The sequence below is a fragment of the Ceratosolen solmsi genome, unplaced genomic scaffold, assembly GCF_000503995.2.
Source record: "Ceratosolen solmsi marchali unplaced genomic scaffold, CerSol_1.0 scaffold41, whole genome shotgun sequence".
In the NCBI taxonomy this organism is placed as follows: Eukaryota; Metazoa; Arthropoda; class Insecta; order Hymenoptera; family Agaonidae; genus Ceratosolen; species Ceratosolen solmsi.
In genome coordinates this window covers 6,809,562-6,824,907 of record NW_011948424.1, presented here as the reverse complement: position 1 = coordinate 6,824,907, position 15,346 = coordinate 6,809,562, and the positions used below count along the sequence as shown (strand labels likewise).

The window sequence follows — 15,346 nt, the reverse complement described above, 5'->3', positions numbered from 1 at the left end:
AGCGATAATTTTTATTAAAATTAAAACAAAATAAATGCCTAAAGGATAAAGTTTGAATATTTATTATTATTGCCGATAAAACAAACATAATTTTAGAACGTGATCGATAAGGTTTTTTAAAAATAGTTTCAATAACTTTTAATTTCGTTTTTATTTCATTGGACTTTTGGTCGCGGCATTCAATTTTTTTATCAAGTCATACACATTTTTTTAATATATCGCTCATTAACAGTATACTACTCCGTACTAATATATATAATAATTTACATTTTCATAGAATATGTTATGTTGGTAGGTTTAAGTTTAGGTTTAATACTGTTTTATACTTAATAATTGTCTTACTAGAAACATACAAAATTGAAAGAACTTTAATAATGTATAATGAATTCAGCATTTATGTAAATTCACTTGATACTGAATAACTGAAAGTACTAATCATTTTTAAAACGTATTTAATTTATCTTTAATGCATAACTTCTTCTACAGCATAATAAACAACATATTTTCTACAAAAGCAAGGTTCTTATTCATATACAGGTCAATATAAATTTCTTTTAACGTTTAAAAAAACTCTTTATAATGCATAACCGGCCTTTTATCATCAAAGTAATGTTTTGTGACATAGTTTTGAAGTTGCGGTAAAAAATTTAATCTTTTTATGAAAAATTGAATACTATATTATACTTATAAAACGATTATTTTTCACGTAGTGTTAAATAATTATTTAATATATTCAAATTGTAATGAGCCACGAATTGTACTCGATGTAATAATCGAGTATTTATATTATAAGCATTGTACCAATTTAAAAATAAGCTACTCTAGATATTAAGGTTGTAATAATTTTGTTTTATAAGTGCAACTAAATTATAACATTAATGTAGATCAATTATTCAATTATGTTAATTCATCTAGATGACTAGTAATACATATTTACTGCCCGGTAGTTCATTGATTTAATTAAAGTCCAGATCATTGTCCGATAATCAAATAATTTCATAAATTTGTGACACAATACGCGACATCAATTATTTAAAACAAGGGGCTAAAGAAGTAGATGCACGAAAGTTTTCAAAGAGAGTATGACAACTTGTATTCATGAAAAATACTCTTTATATAAGAGAACTTACGTGTATTAGTATTGAAAATTTAAATAATCAACACTGTCTATTCTTTGACTACGATTGTCTACTCTTTTTCTTTATTTTTTTTTCTTTTTATACTGATTGTATATCTAATTATAAGGTAGAGTAAAAAGTACTTATTAATATTTGCCTATAGTTAGAGTTAAAGTATGGTAAGATATAATTTAAAAAACATATATATATATAACAAACAAACGAGCTTTCACACATTTTTCGCTTACATTCGGGTATGAGCATACAGACTTACGGACGTAAGCGTATAATAGTATAAAATGATGCAAGCACAAGCCTACATGCAAGTCCGCACGTGCAAACATCGTAATACTATTGCAAATACAATAGAAATATGTATGTAACGGCTCACACTTAGCGGACTGGAAATTAGAGCAGCTTCATTGCATAAGCAAGAACGCGTAGATCTTGAAGTAGACCATGAGCGAACAATAGAACCCTTGACAATTCGCAAAGTAACGCGTAGTCTAGTGGGTTGCAAAAATTCAGTAATAAATAAAGTCTATTATTATATTTTCTTATCTATATAATTCACAATGAAAGACACGTAATTATAGTACTGTTAGATGTCTACTCGCACATAAACCTCTAATAGTTTATGTTAATTTAGATTATAGGTCAAATAAGCTTATTCCACGGCTATCAAAATCCAATTCCAAATTCCATGCACATCGAGATTAATGTCTCGAATAAACGAAACCATAGCCGTAACAGCAAATAAACTTTGGTCCTATTTGCCATGCACGAGAGCACGTCCAATTGAAAGAAGAAAGCGAAACAAGGAGATAAATCGGTTGAGATAAATAGCTAGAAAGATGAAAGAGTACGCATACGAGTAGAGACAAGTGGTTGAATCGAACGTAACGTAGAAAATTATTTCGAGAGCAAAATGGACATGTATGCACGCGTAATACGTCCGCACTCACAATCACAGAAACACACATTTGTAAATATGCATTTGTAAATAAATGTATATGGTTATGCAAAGGTACATAGAAATGGTGCATTTCTTTCTCGGCTACATATTGCATAATTAAGATCATAAGTTGTTAATTTTTAATATGTTCCTAAAATCCCTCCACAACAACTTCCTAGTTTTTCGAACGAAAAAGCTTTAAAATGGAGGTAGAAGCTGGGATCGAGCGCTCGGTAACTAACATCCAGTCACGAGGCATAAGGACGAAGGGCGTCGCGCTCTAGGCGATCGATCCGCGGCTTGTAAAAGACTAAGCATTCCTGGCGAACGCCAAATCCAACCCCTCGTGCTCTCGCCGACCTCGGCACTAATAGCGGCAACGCATTGTGTCCACAGGCCCGCAACAAACCAGCGGACGGCGTCGGGCATGTGAATCAAAAGGGCGCGGCCGGCCAGAAGGCGCCGCTCGTGGCCGGTCAGAAGGTGGCACCGGGTGCCAAGACTGCCGCCAAGCCCGCCACCAAGCCCAGTGCACAGAAAGGCCAGGTCAAGGTCACGCCAAAAGCCGCCTGTGTCAAGACCGGCAAGAACAAGAAGAAGGGCCAGAGGCAGCAATACGATCTCATCGTCACCATCAATCTCGTAAGTACATTAAGCCATTCGATACCCCTGGATTTGACACTTGGATGTTCACTTAACTTGCGATTTTCCGGATTGGGAAAGCTCGAGGGTGGCTAATGACAAGCATGGCTCGCTTTTAGAATAATCGACCGCCCGCGCCATAACGGAGACATTTTTTAATTCGAAATAAATTTGCATGCTGAATCTAAATAAGTCTAATCTTGGATTAAAACGTCAACTTTTTTAAATGCAAATTCCATTAGAAAGGTTGCTCTTGTTCTAGTTTTAAAACACTTTTGAATAATAAACTTTGTAAACCAAGGATTTGTAATTTAAAAAGCAATGATATTTTCTCTTTTTGAATTCTTATCGCAACTCTGCAAATATTAATATACAAAATATTTGCAAATTCGCTCAAAGTGACGAATTGTAATTTTCAATAATAATTTGCACTCTCAAAATTACGAGAATGCGACCATTGTAAAACAGTATATAACGATTTAATAACAATATTGAGTTTATATAACTATCATAAATTAAAATTATACTCGAATTTGTTAAGATTAAAAAGAGAAAAAAAGGATATGCGAAATAAATGTATAACTAATGCAACAACAGAGATACTATTTAATACGTCGATATGTGTATGGAAGCCAAATGGTGATATTACTAATTTGAATCATTTTTCATCCACTGAATATAAAACCGAATGTGTAAATACAATGAAGATTACATTTCATAAATTAAATATTTTGGTTATATTGAAAGATAGATAATAAAAAATTATAATATATTACAATTAATCGGATAAATTATAAAACCACGTAGAAACGCAGTTTGAATATAATTTTGAGATGCGTCTATTATTTATCAAAAAAAAAAATAAATAAATATATAATAAAATATTACTCAAAATTTTTTCCTTCGATAATCTCAACATCTGAACGTGATTACGCTAAAATTTTTACAAATGACACTATCGAATGTAGATATGTTGTTACTTATTACATAAACGAAGTAATATAATTTAACATATAAAGCTTAACGTATTTTTAATTATTCGATAAAGATTCTAGACTAAACAAATATGAATATTAAATACAATATGGGTAATAAAATACTGAATAAAAATATTTCTATGATATAAAATTTCCATATACGCATTATGTATCTACACTATAAAATTTTTAAACGAATATAACTCCTTAAGAGTAATTAAATACTAAACTCATAAAAACTATAGTTGCAAAATATACATGTAAATGATTTTAAAATGTATTCTGAAGCGAAATAAAAAAAAAATATAAAAAATTTTATTAACTGATACTTATTAAAGGATCGTCTTTATAACAAGTAAAACAATTTGGTAATAACTATAAAACTTGTTTCATTAATTTGGACATTGAATGTACAAATTTTAATAAAATATTCCACTAAATTAAGAAATAGTAAAATAAAAATCAATATAAGTTTAATTTCTCCATTATGTTTGAATTTATCGTTCTTTTATTTAACTTTTTCTCAAATAAAACTAGCCAAAAATATAATTTCGCGGCCTCCGAACTATGCTTATATTTATAAATCTATACAATATCCGAAAACTTTCCTTTACACCTGATATTACGTACGCCAATTGTGATAAAATTATATTTTACGATAATATAACATATTCTTAAAACAATAATCGCCTATGTTTTTATTTTCATTGACATTGTATATGCAAATATAATCGACGTAAGCACGAAAAGAAATTATATACACGAAAGTATGTCTATTTATACACACGTACACACAACGCGTGCGCGCACGCACATACAATTTTACAAACGATTATAAAGTCTCTCGATTAATGAATCCAACCTAATAACAATAAACAAGCAAATGTCATAATAATTCTCGTCATAATATAAACTTCTTCGTTCTTCAATACAACGAAGCTTAGAAATTACGAAATTCTGGTACCTCGGCGCACACAACTGCAGAAACATTACTTCGAGATTATCCCACACTTGATCAACAGCAACCTAAAGTACCGATCGTGTATGTTGTCTCGACAATTATATGATTTAGATTTTCTATCGAAATAAACTAGTCATTATTACATGAAAGTACTCTCGTGCTCGATGTTAACGCCGAGCCGCAGAATGTCCTCGTCGTCGTCGTCGTCGTCTATGCGCAAAGGCCAATTTATTAACAAAGCTGTCGGATGTCGAGGTAATATTCACCGAGCGCCGTCGGGAAATAAGTTGCGCTTTCATTACGCGTCTAAGGCTCATGGTGTCTCGGAAGGCTCTTCAGAAGCGTTGCATTCGCTTGGCGTCGTGTCGTCGTCGAACGACGGAAATAACTCCCTCGCCCGCCTCGGCCTTAGGAACGGTGGGGACTGACGGAGCGAGAAAGAAAAACATACCGGGGGATGAGTTGTGTGTGGCCGAGTACATGAAATTCCAACGGCCGAGTGGCGCTTCTCTGACGCTCAATTCAATCGGATCAACTCGAAAATCGCCGGATAATCGAGCGAGACTCGTTATATCCTGCTAATGCGCTAATTATCGGGCGGATTAATTGAAATTCTTTGGATTTTTAACACACCCGCGTGTATTTTTAGCGCTCGTTCTGCTTTTATTTTCCAGGGAAAATGATATATCGTGGAGACTGCTCGTATTTATATAGGGGCAGCGACATTTATATAATAATACAAACTGAAATAGTAAAATAGAAACTGCAACATTATCAATAAGAATAAGTGCCTTATAGTATGGTTATTGGCAAGAAGTTATTATATATCCTGAGTGTTCGTAAAAAAAAATAAATGATAGATTTTAATTACGCTATCGTGTCGATCGTGCGTTCGATAAATGAAAATTCTATAAGTCATTCGATTTAAAAGTAATGGCTTAAATGGCCATTGTACGGCTAATCGGCAATTGTCACGATATAATCATGTAGCTTTGTAACGTTTCATCTAAAATTTCGCGAGGATGAAAAAGAAAATCTAAAACTTATGCCGCGATTTCTGATGTGTAAGCCTGAAATTTCAAAAATATACATCGCTCGTGGAAATAATTTCTAATAGAACGGAAAGACCAGATAATTGCAAAGTCTCGATAACTGCAGTCTTTGGCTAACGGCCCCCAACTTCTCGAATTATTAAAATGCATTCCCGGACAACTTCTCGAATTCATCCCTCGCCACCGAATCATCAGCGTCGCCTCCAATCTCCCCCCCCCCTCCTAACCAATGAGGGACTTTGGAATTACTTAATTCCCTACTTCTTTAATCTGACCCACTTAGATACTGCGGCAGTGTAATCAATCGATAGGTCCTTAGCATCGAACGGGCGTCCAACATGTGCCCCGCGAGAGCGAGAGGGTGAGAAAGTGCTGACACCACTGGCATCTTAACGTGCACACGTGCATTCGCATATGATTTCGCCCACCAACCTAACGCGTGGATGACCTCGGCTGCTAAGTCCCTCGATTACTCGGCGCTTTTGATCCAATGGTACCGTCGCCGACACCGCCGCGAATGCCTGATAAGCTCTCCGATATCGCGACTCTATCACGATCACGCTTTTATCGAACTTGCCTTTTTTATTTTCTTGAAAGTCCCGCTCGATTGCTAAGCGAGGAACAATATTGAGAGCATTGGGGATACAACGGCGAATTGAGGTGCACTCGCTGCTCCCCGTGATAATGATTTTCTACCATATAAATGTAAAATGACAATGCGATCCGTGATAATAACGCGGGCGAATTGGATGTTTTTTGATCGGTGTGTAGAGCCACGAAAAGTTCTTCTCTACTTTTTAAAGTCGAGATGCAACGTCAGTCAGAGCGCTTTCCGACGCATAAAACGACCAAATATTCAATTTGATAGGAATTCACAACACCATTACTGTCATGTTGCATTAAAGATAATAAATTTCCGTGCTATCGGTTATAATTTAAATAATCGTTAATTTTTTAATAAATAAATAATTGCAATTCATTTCCGACATTTCCTCATAAACGTATATTATAGATGTACATAATAGATGTACGATCGTATATTATGATTTTTCAATTGAGCGTATTTCATTAGTTGATGATTAAAAAGAATTTTCGAGATACATAAATATAGATGCATTGATATTATTATTATAATATTATGTAATATAAAAAAATAGACATATGTAGCAAAATGCAATGACTGAATTGCCATTGTCTAAGTAGTCAAAAATATTTGTACAAGTACAGAATATAGCCATCGAAATAATTATTATAATCCGTTATTTTTTATCCTTTAACCGGTATTGGTCTGGATCATAAAGTGAGTTTTAATGATAAATAAATCATCAAATTTTTAAATAAAATTAATTATCGGATGATGTAATGGATAGATAGGAATTTTCATTCAATATTCACAGGACGAGCATTCTACATTATTGCATAAATGAAAATATTTTGAGTGGCTCTTTGAAAAAAAGCAATCAATTTTTCCAATTAACTGACTAAACTGTTTAATCATTATTATTTTAGTTATTGTTTGTTTTCTATAAAAATAAAAAAATAAAAATAAAAAAAAAACGACTGAATAAATGTGTTCTTCCCGATAGAAATAACGTACATACAAAAAATCGCTAATAAACATTTATTACAGATGGCACTTGCGAATTTTACGTAAAAACTACCAACAATAAATATTTCATTTTTATATCTAAACATAAATCTTCCGTTTAATATTTGGCTAATTCGGGATACTAGTACGTCGACTTTCTTTTTGATGTAACGGAGAGAATTTAACAGTAATGAAATATGACTGCTCGTACAATATGGCTACAGCTACATGAAGAATCTCTTATACCTCAAGCACGAAGACTAAATTAATTTTTATACGAAATATTTTGAAAGTTATGTAAAAATGTTACGGTTAATCAATTCGAGCTATTTTTAAAAAGCGCCTGAAATTTATATATCAAATAAATTATATAATAATTTTATCTTTTTACAAATTCCATGAATTCACGATACTTTTTCAAAATATTCTCGATTAAATATGTCGGATAAAAATTCATCAAATGTCTTAAATTCTATGAAATTATTTTAAACTATACTGTGTAATATGAATAACTTATAAATATTTTCTATTTCTAATTAAAACGTTAAGCTTGAGCAGCTAATTGAAATGAAAATTATAAGAATAATTTTTGTAAACCGTGGTCGAATACATAAATGGATTAAAGTCTTCAGAAGGGAATTCCGTAATATATTTATTACTATATCGAATATCTTGAAAAGTAAAGGAAGATTTAACATTTAACAACTCGTTTTTAGAAAATATCTATAAAAAGATGCTTCAAGTTATGTAAAGCTTAGAATAAGAAGTGAAAAGCACATTCCATTGCAATAGGACAAACATATTTATATTTAATTACTTCCCTAAATTCTATTTGATTCCTTTGTAACCAAAAGTTTGATATTTACCTTAAATTATGTAATATTAATTATCACACAAGTTAACACACGAGTTTTCTTTAATTCTTTTCTTCTAAATCTTATCCTAATCATAAATTAAAGTTGAAGCTCTAAAGCTTGTAAAATTTTCGTTGTCGTGTAAAGACGTTGAACGTATGAAAATGATTCCATTAAAAACGGAACCATAAATTTCACTAAATTTTTCGACTTTGAAGAAAGACAGACAGAAAGAGAGACAGACAGAAAGAGAGACAGAAAGAGAGACAGAGAGAGAGAGAGAGACCAAGAGAGAGACAGAGAGAGAGAGAGAGAGAGAGAAAGGAGAAAAGAGGAAGAACAAGAGCATATTGCACGTACACCAACTAAATCTATGCTGAGCCTCGGCTCGGCTATTCGAAACAAAAGACCAGGAGCGACCAATGGCGAGAGGATGCCGTTGTTCGCTTCCCGAACGCTAGAGCGGCGTGTTACAAGGAGGTCGCCACAATAGTGCATCATCGTGAGCGACGACGAACCTTTAGTCATCGTCGCGAAAATCAACGGGCGAGGTCCGCGAAGACGCCCCGCGCGCCCCAACCTCGAGGCTTCAATCTAAATTTGGAGTGTCGAGCCTCTTCACTCGCTTTGTCCCCACCCACCTCCACCGGCCCGTCATTCGATCTCGACGTCTCTCACTCCTTGTCGCGCTCCCGCTTCTTCCGTATTACACGGCTGTAGAAAATTATAAGACCGTAACGAGTGGCGAAGATGAGAAAGACGCGTGGATTAGATTCTCATCTAAAAATTAAAACCTGACAACTGTTTGCGAGTAAATTTTGCTTATTAGTAGTGGCATGGCCGCGTTCACGTGTTAATATAAAGGAGATAGAAGCTAGGGCTTTGTAACCGAAAGTGAGTGAATAGTCACTGGCGGAACACTCCTGTCGGATTAATTTAGAACGTCGGTAGCTCATGATATGATCCATTTATCAAGCCTAAAATTTATGATTGGGTAAAAGGCGTCCCTACTATATTTTCGATGTCTGTCTCTTTTTCGAATCATCTTGACCTTTTTTTCTCGTTAAAGGTTCGCTTTAATCTTGCTCGCCTATACATTTCATCAAAAACTGCAACATTTGATAACGTAACAATTTATCAAATATAAATAATAAATATCATTCGTAATTTTCTATTAGAGTAATTATTGATAAGTATTATCTTACCAGTGTATAATTAAAATAAGAAAACGACGAAAGATTCTAATAAAAATGACGGATGTTGAGCGAAAGTATACGCATGAGTATGGAAGATTGAGGCGGATGACAAGCAAAATCGACGGACAGATAAGGAAAATCTGCGTAAGTCTTGAAACCTGGTTTTACATGCATTCCTTAAGCTTCAAGTAAATATAAAATTAAAATAATACCTTCAATGTATTTATTTTAATCGTTCAATTACTACTTCATGGATGAAATCTAAAATATATTATACATATGACGATATTTAACTCTCTCTCTCTCTCTCTCTCTCTTTGTGTGTGTGTGTGTGTGTGTGTGCGTGCGTGCGTGTGCGTGTATTATTTTTAAAAGCACGTTTGTTAATTATGAAAATTAAATATTTATTTTATATTATGTAAATATATATGTAATATACGTTTGTTACACATAAAGTTAGATATTTTGAAATACATTACATTAACTACATTAATAATATTTATTTCATTTAGGAACATTTTATGTGAAATAAGCGAGAACCGTCATTAAAACTGTTCCCGTTGAAAAATGAAAGGTTAATGATTCTATCATATCTATATTTTAATTTTTGTATATAAAAGTAATAAATGATGTAAGGTGAACGTACTATTAACTGTATATATAATTGTTTACCTTCGTTCATGAATATATAAGCGATTTTATTTAAAATAGAAAATATTTTATATTCTGAGAGCAGACAAAACTTTTTCGTCTATTTTTGACACATTAAATAACTAAAGATAAAAATACATTTAAGAGTACATATTTTTATTTAAATGACAATCTAGCTTAATTTCGTAAAAATTTAAAACATGTTTTTAAATTAAAATGCTAATGATTATAGCTTCGAGCATTAAAAATAAAATTCAAGATAAGGATAAATTTATGAAAAATATAATATTACGGTAGTTACCAATTTATTGTGTAGTTTATTACGCCAAAGACAAATAACTAAATTAAACGTCATAAATAGTTGATGCAACACTATGGATATCATTAATTCTATAGCTGACCAATATCAGACGTTTTTTAATTTAAGTAACTTTACGATAAAAATTATTATACCAAAAGGATATACTACTACAATTGGCAGAAAATATATATTGTCATTGAAGACATTAAAGATTTTACAAAAAAGAAAAATCCTAAATACATGAATCCACGATGCAATAATGAATTTTTGAAGCTTTTAAGTTTCGTGAAATACCCATAATCGATGTTAGTGCGCTAAGAAATTGCATAAAGCTCCACTTCTTCTGGCGCATATATAAGAATTCAGTAGCCCGACGATTCCACCCGGAATTGCATATAATTCCACGTGCGCTCTTTCTCACCCTAGCTGGAACTCACAAGAGACTTGATAGTAGGTTCGGGAATCCGTGAAAGTCGCGAGGGGCTAGGGGTAAGCAACTGAAAGGGCAAAAAATAAGGAAAAAAAGAAATCGTGGGAATTGGGAAGCGCGAGGGAAGAAAAAAGAAGTATGGGCGTTCGAGTGCAGGGGGAGGTAGAGAAAAGAGATAGAGTTCGACCCAGTTTGAAAGCAGTTCGACCTTGTCTCGACGCGCAGTCGTTCGTTTCGAAATTTAAAGGCTGAAAGAGAGAATGGGAGAGGGGGGCTAGTCACTAGGAATATTTATACGCCACTGTTTCGCGAGTGCGGAACCTCGGAATACTTGGACTCGCAAATTCGAAGCGCCAGAGGTACGACTGACTGAGTAAGCAGATTTTCGAGAGATTGGAACGCGAATCGGACAGTTCGCTGTAAATTTTGTCACGAATCAAAGCAAACATGCAACTATTCGAGTGTGGAATATCCATTGATTATCATCTTCGAACTGATTTGACTTCACACGCAAATTCCGCGAAAGCTTTATTAGCCTGTTGGAGTATTTAGATGAATAAATTCAATTATTTTGAAAAATATTTACACACATCGATAATGCTATTGTTTTTAAATGAAAAAAGACTATGTTTGAAATTGAGCTGCCACTACACGATTATATCAAGATATCTTGTGAATTAAATAAAAGTTAATAGTAAATCATTTCAATGCGTTAACAAACCAATTGTTTTTTTTATTTTTTTAATATAGTTTTAAAATATAAATAAACTACATAAAAAATTAATATAATAAAAATAAATATAAATAAATAAACTAAATAAATTAAAAAAAAATTATTATACATTAGAATTATGCAATATATAATAATTCAATATATATTAATCAAAATTATTAGAGATGGCTATGAAAGTAATGTATTATTAAATATTCAATGGCACTTCCATATGTTCATCAGCAATCACAGTCTTTGATTGTATTTATATTGTTGAAGAATTTCATGATAAAATATTAGCTAACTAGAATGATATATTTTAAAGGTTTATTGAAGCATAATAATTTATTATGAAAAATTATATGATTACGTGAAAAAATAATACGTTTTTACAAATCTATTATAAGTTGTAATTAAAAAACGAGACTATAATAAAATAAATAATTGCTTGGTTAAGTAAGTACTGGCTTAACCTGAGAATAGCGTCGTCGTATCTTGAGACTCAATTAACCTATATATGCATCGCCAGCAATGTGTTAGTTACATTTAAAACTAAGAAAATAATTCGTCTGCGATTAATCATTCAATTCTTACAGGCAAATTGAAATCGCTAATCGTTTATAATATGCAATCATATTCATTTAAGTGGTTGTTAATTATTTTACACGCAATAAATCTTTAAGTAAATGGCTTAATCTTTAAGTAAATTTCAAAATTCATGAAATAATAAATTCTATATTTTATAGAAAATTCGAAACTCGTTCTGCATTTATTAATGATTATAAAATCATATAATTCCGATTATTGACAATAAGATTTATTTTTCTACAAAAATAATTTATTATTTTGATCTTCTAATTAAATTATTAATTTTATTTTTTTTTTATCTAGCATATATGCACAAGAAAATTCTTACTTATTGTTTCAAAAATCTAACTTGGCATTATTTTCAAATATGATTAACAATAATACAAAAAATACACTCCACAAGTATTTGAAATTCGTTGAGCTTAATACAATATTGAAATAAATTTAATTATATTTAAAGTAGTTGTCAGTGAATTCTAAATGTTAATAAGATTAAAAATATTTAATTATTTCAATGATCTTTTTACTTCTATCGACATTTTAGGATTTAAAAAGAAAACCCTTTTTTTCACATACAATAAGAACAGAAAATAAATTTGAAAATAAGATTTTCAAACTAATAATAAATTGGATTATATTTCTTTATAATTTTTATTAAATATTTGATAATATATATGCCAATACTGAACGAAAAAGATCAAATGTATTTAATAAGAATAAGTTTTTATCAACATTAAATTATATTCAACCATTAAATTTCTACTTTCCAAATTCATTTCTTTTAAATTATTTCGGAAATTTTTAATTTTCACTAAAATTTTAAAATAAATAAATATATATATATATATATATATATATATATATATATATATATGTATGTATGTATGTATTATCTTTTATTATTATTAAAACAAATCTAATAATAGTTATATTACATATAATAAACACTTATTATTATTGTTTCTAAGTTGATTATATGCCGCTTATTCATTAATAATTACTTTATAAACTTGCTTTTTATTTATTTATTTCTTTATACAATTATAATTTTAAATAGATTTTAAATAGAAAATACAGAGAAATATAAATATATTTATCAATTTAATAATTAAGTAATTAGTTAATTATTTAATACTCTTATTACATTATCATTAATACATTATCTTTGTAATTATTATATAATTATTATATAAACAGCACTATAAATTTACATTATCATTATGAAATATTTGTGATTGTATTCTAAAAAAATTTTAAATACTCGTAAAATAATATTTAAATACGTATTTAAAAACAATCTATATGAAATATATTTGAAAATATATCGATATGAATGATCAATATGAAAATATATCTATATGAAATAATATATAAATTATTTAAATAAATATGTGAAATTAATTAAATTCTTTAAAAATTAATAACTAATTCAAAGTTGTAATTAATTCGATAATTTGCCAATTAACGTATATGTTTTAATAATTTTTACAGTCCTTTTCTTAAAACGAATCTTAAATAGTTTTAATAGATAAAAAATTCTCTGAAATATTTTAATGCTTATCTCCCCCCTGTCTCTCTCTCTCTCTCTCTCTCTCTCTCTCTTTTCTTTCGGTCCCTCAAGTCTATTACTTTCTTATTCTGTTTTAATCACTATTCTAAATTGTTCAATGCATAAGTACTAATACATGTAGATTGCTTGTAAATATCGTGAAACAAATATAATATTCAATTATAATTCATGCAGATGGTACGAATTAATAATAATGTCATAAAATTATATTAATATTAGAGATTGTTATTAATGATACTTAAAATTAGATATCTACATTTTTATTTCTTTATAATGAGCTGGAACTACTTTAAGAGATTATAAGAGTCTATTTGAGGAATCGTTTAATAATCTGCTATTGCGATGATCAAGATTTGACTTTATCCCGCTGGCTTAATGAAAAGATATAAGGCTTTCCTTAACGTGAAAGCTCGTTATCGTTTGCATTTTTCTCGCTTGTCAAGTGCTCATAAAAACTTTTAATTTCGTTGCGATATCTTGGATATAGAACTGTAAAAGAAATACCCGAGTCGTTTCAATTATTAACTGCCTTGCCATTGCCAGTATGATAAATAATTGTAATTAATTACTAAATTTCTATTAAGTGTCTACATGCATTCTTTATAGCGATAATAGTATTTCTAATATTTATTGAATTTTATTAAATTTAAGAAAAATTGTGGCTTTGCTTAAGAAACGTTTTTATAAAATAATTATCCAATGAAATAATATGGAAGCAAAAATTAAACGTATTGATTCATTGAATGAATTTTATTTTTAAAGCGTTAATAATTTGATAATCATCTTCGATGGGAGATTTTTGTTTTAAAATATTTTTAAATAAAATAACATGTGCTATATATGTTTTACCATTGTTGTATAAACAAATAATAATATATTTTGTAAACAGTAAATATTTTCTTTCAACCTAACACTAAATATTTTTTTACATTTGTAAATATGAGTGTTTCGAAGAATGTAGTAGAAATTTTTTATATACAAGTGTAACAAAATACAAACAAACAAATAAACAAATACTATATTAGATAAAAGAAACTTACTACTTATAAAAACTAATCATATTTTCAGCTTTCTACACTTATTTTAAAACTCTATTGCAAATTATTCAGAAACTCATATATATTATTACTAAAATAACTTCGTGTAATGTATTATTCTTTCAATATTGATAAAATATGATATTATATAATATTTTGCGTCGAAATAACTTTTGGTCTATAGTCAGTTAATAAAGAAATTTTTTTGTTCTTTTATTGTATTTTTTATTATTATTTAACAATTAAATTAATGAAATGTGTGTTTGCATATTTATACATTTTACTTATTAATATTAGTCATAAAGCTTTTGAGGAATTTAAATTTTATTTTCATCTATAGGCAGGTATTATAAAAACAATTGTCATAAATCGATAGAATCGTTATCGCGGACACGCACACACATAAATATGAACGAAGAATTCGTTTTTGACGAAATGCTCTCAGCTATCTAAATGTTCGTATCTATTTTCCTACGAGTTCAAAGCCTTCAACACCTTACTAAATACGAATGCACATAAGTATATCGTATAACAAAGGTTTTACAGCCCACTGACTGACGGAAAGAAATAAACGCGAGGAACCCTACAACATGTACAAAAATAAAGTAGTCAGGCAGCCGTAAGCTCAAGCTCGAAGTCTTATAGGCCGAATACGCATTACCCCACTCAATTTCAGCATTCCTCTCCACTGGATTATTGTCCGAGCTGCTGAAC

At 30.3% G+C, this 15,346-nt stretch overlaps 1 protein-coding gene across 3 annotated transcripts in view; it reads left to right on the top strand.

Moving 5' to 3' along the window:
* Positions 1 to 15,346, top strand: part of LOC105362629 (neo-calmodulin) — a 139,635-nt gene that overhangs the window by 106,504 nt on the left and 17,785 nt on the right. For 2 of the 3 annotated variants that reach the window (XM_011500108.1, XM_011500107.1), the window contains exon 2: positions 2,470 to 2,715. In XM_011500108.1, coding sequence (XP_011498410.1) covers positions 2,470 to 2,715 — 246 coding nt within the window. Of the gene's footprint in view, positions 1 to 2,469; positions 2,716 to 9,353; positions 9,488 to 15,346 lie in introns of those variants that run through there. The other variant, XM_011500109.1, reaches the window with a different exon arrangement.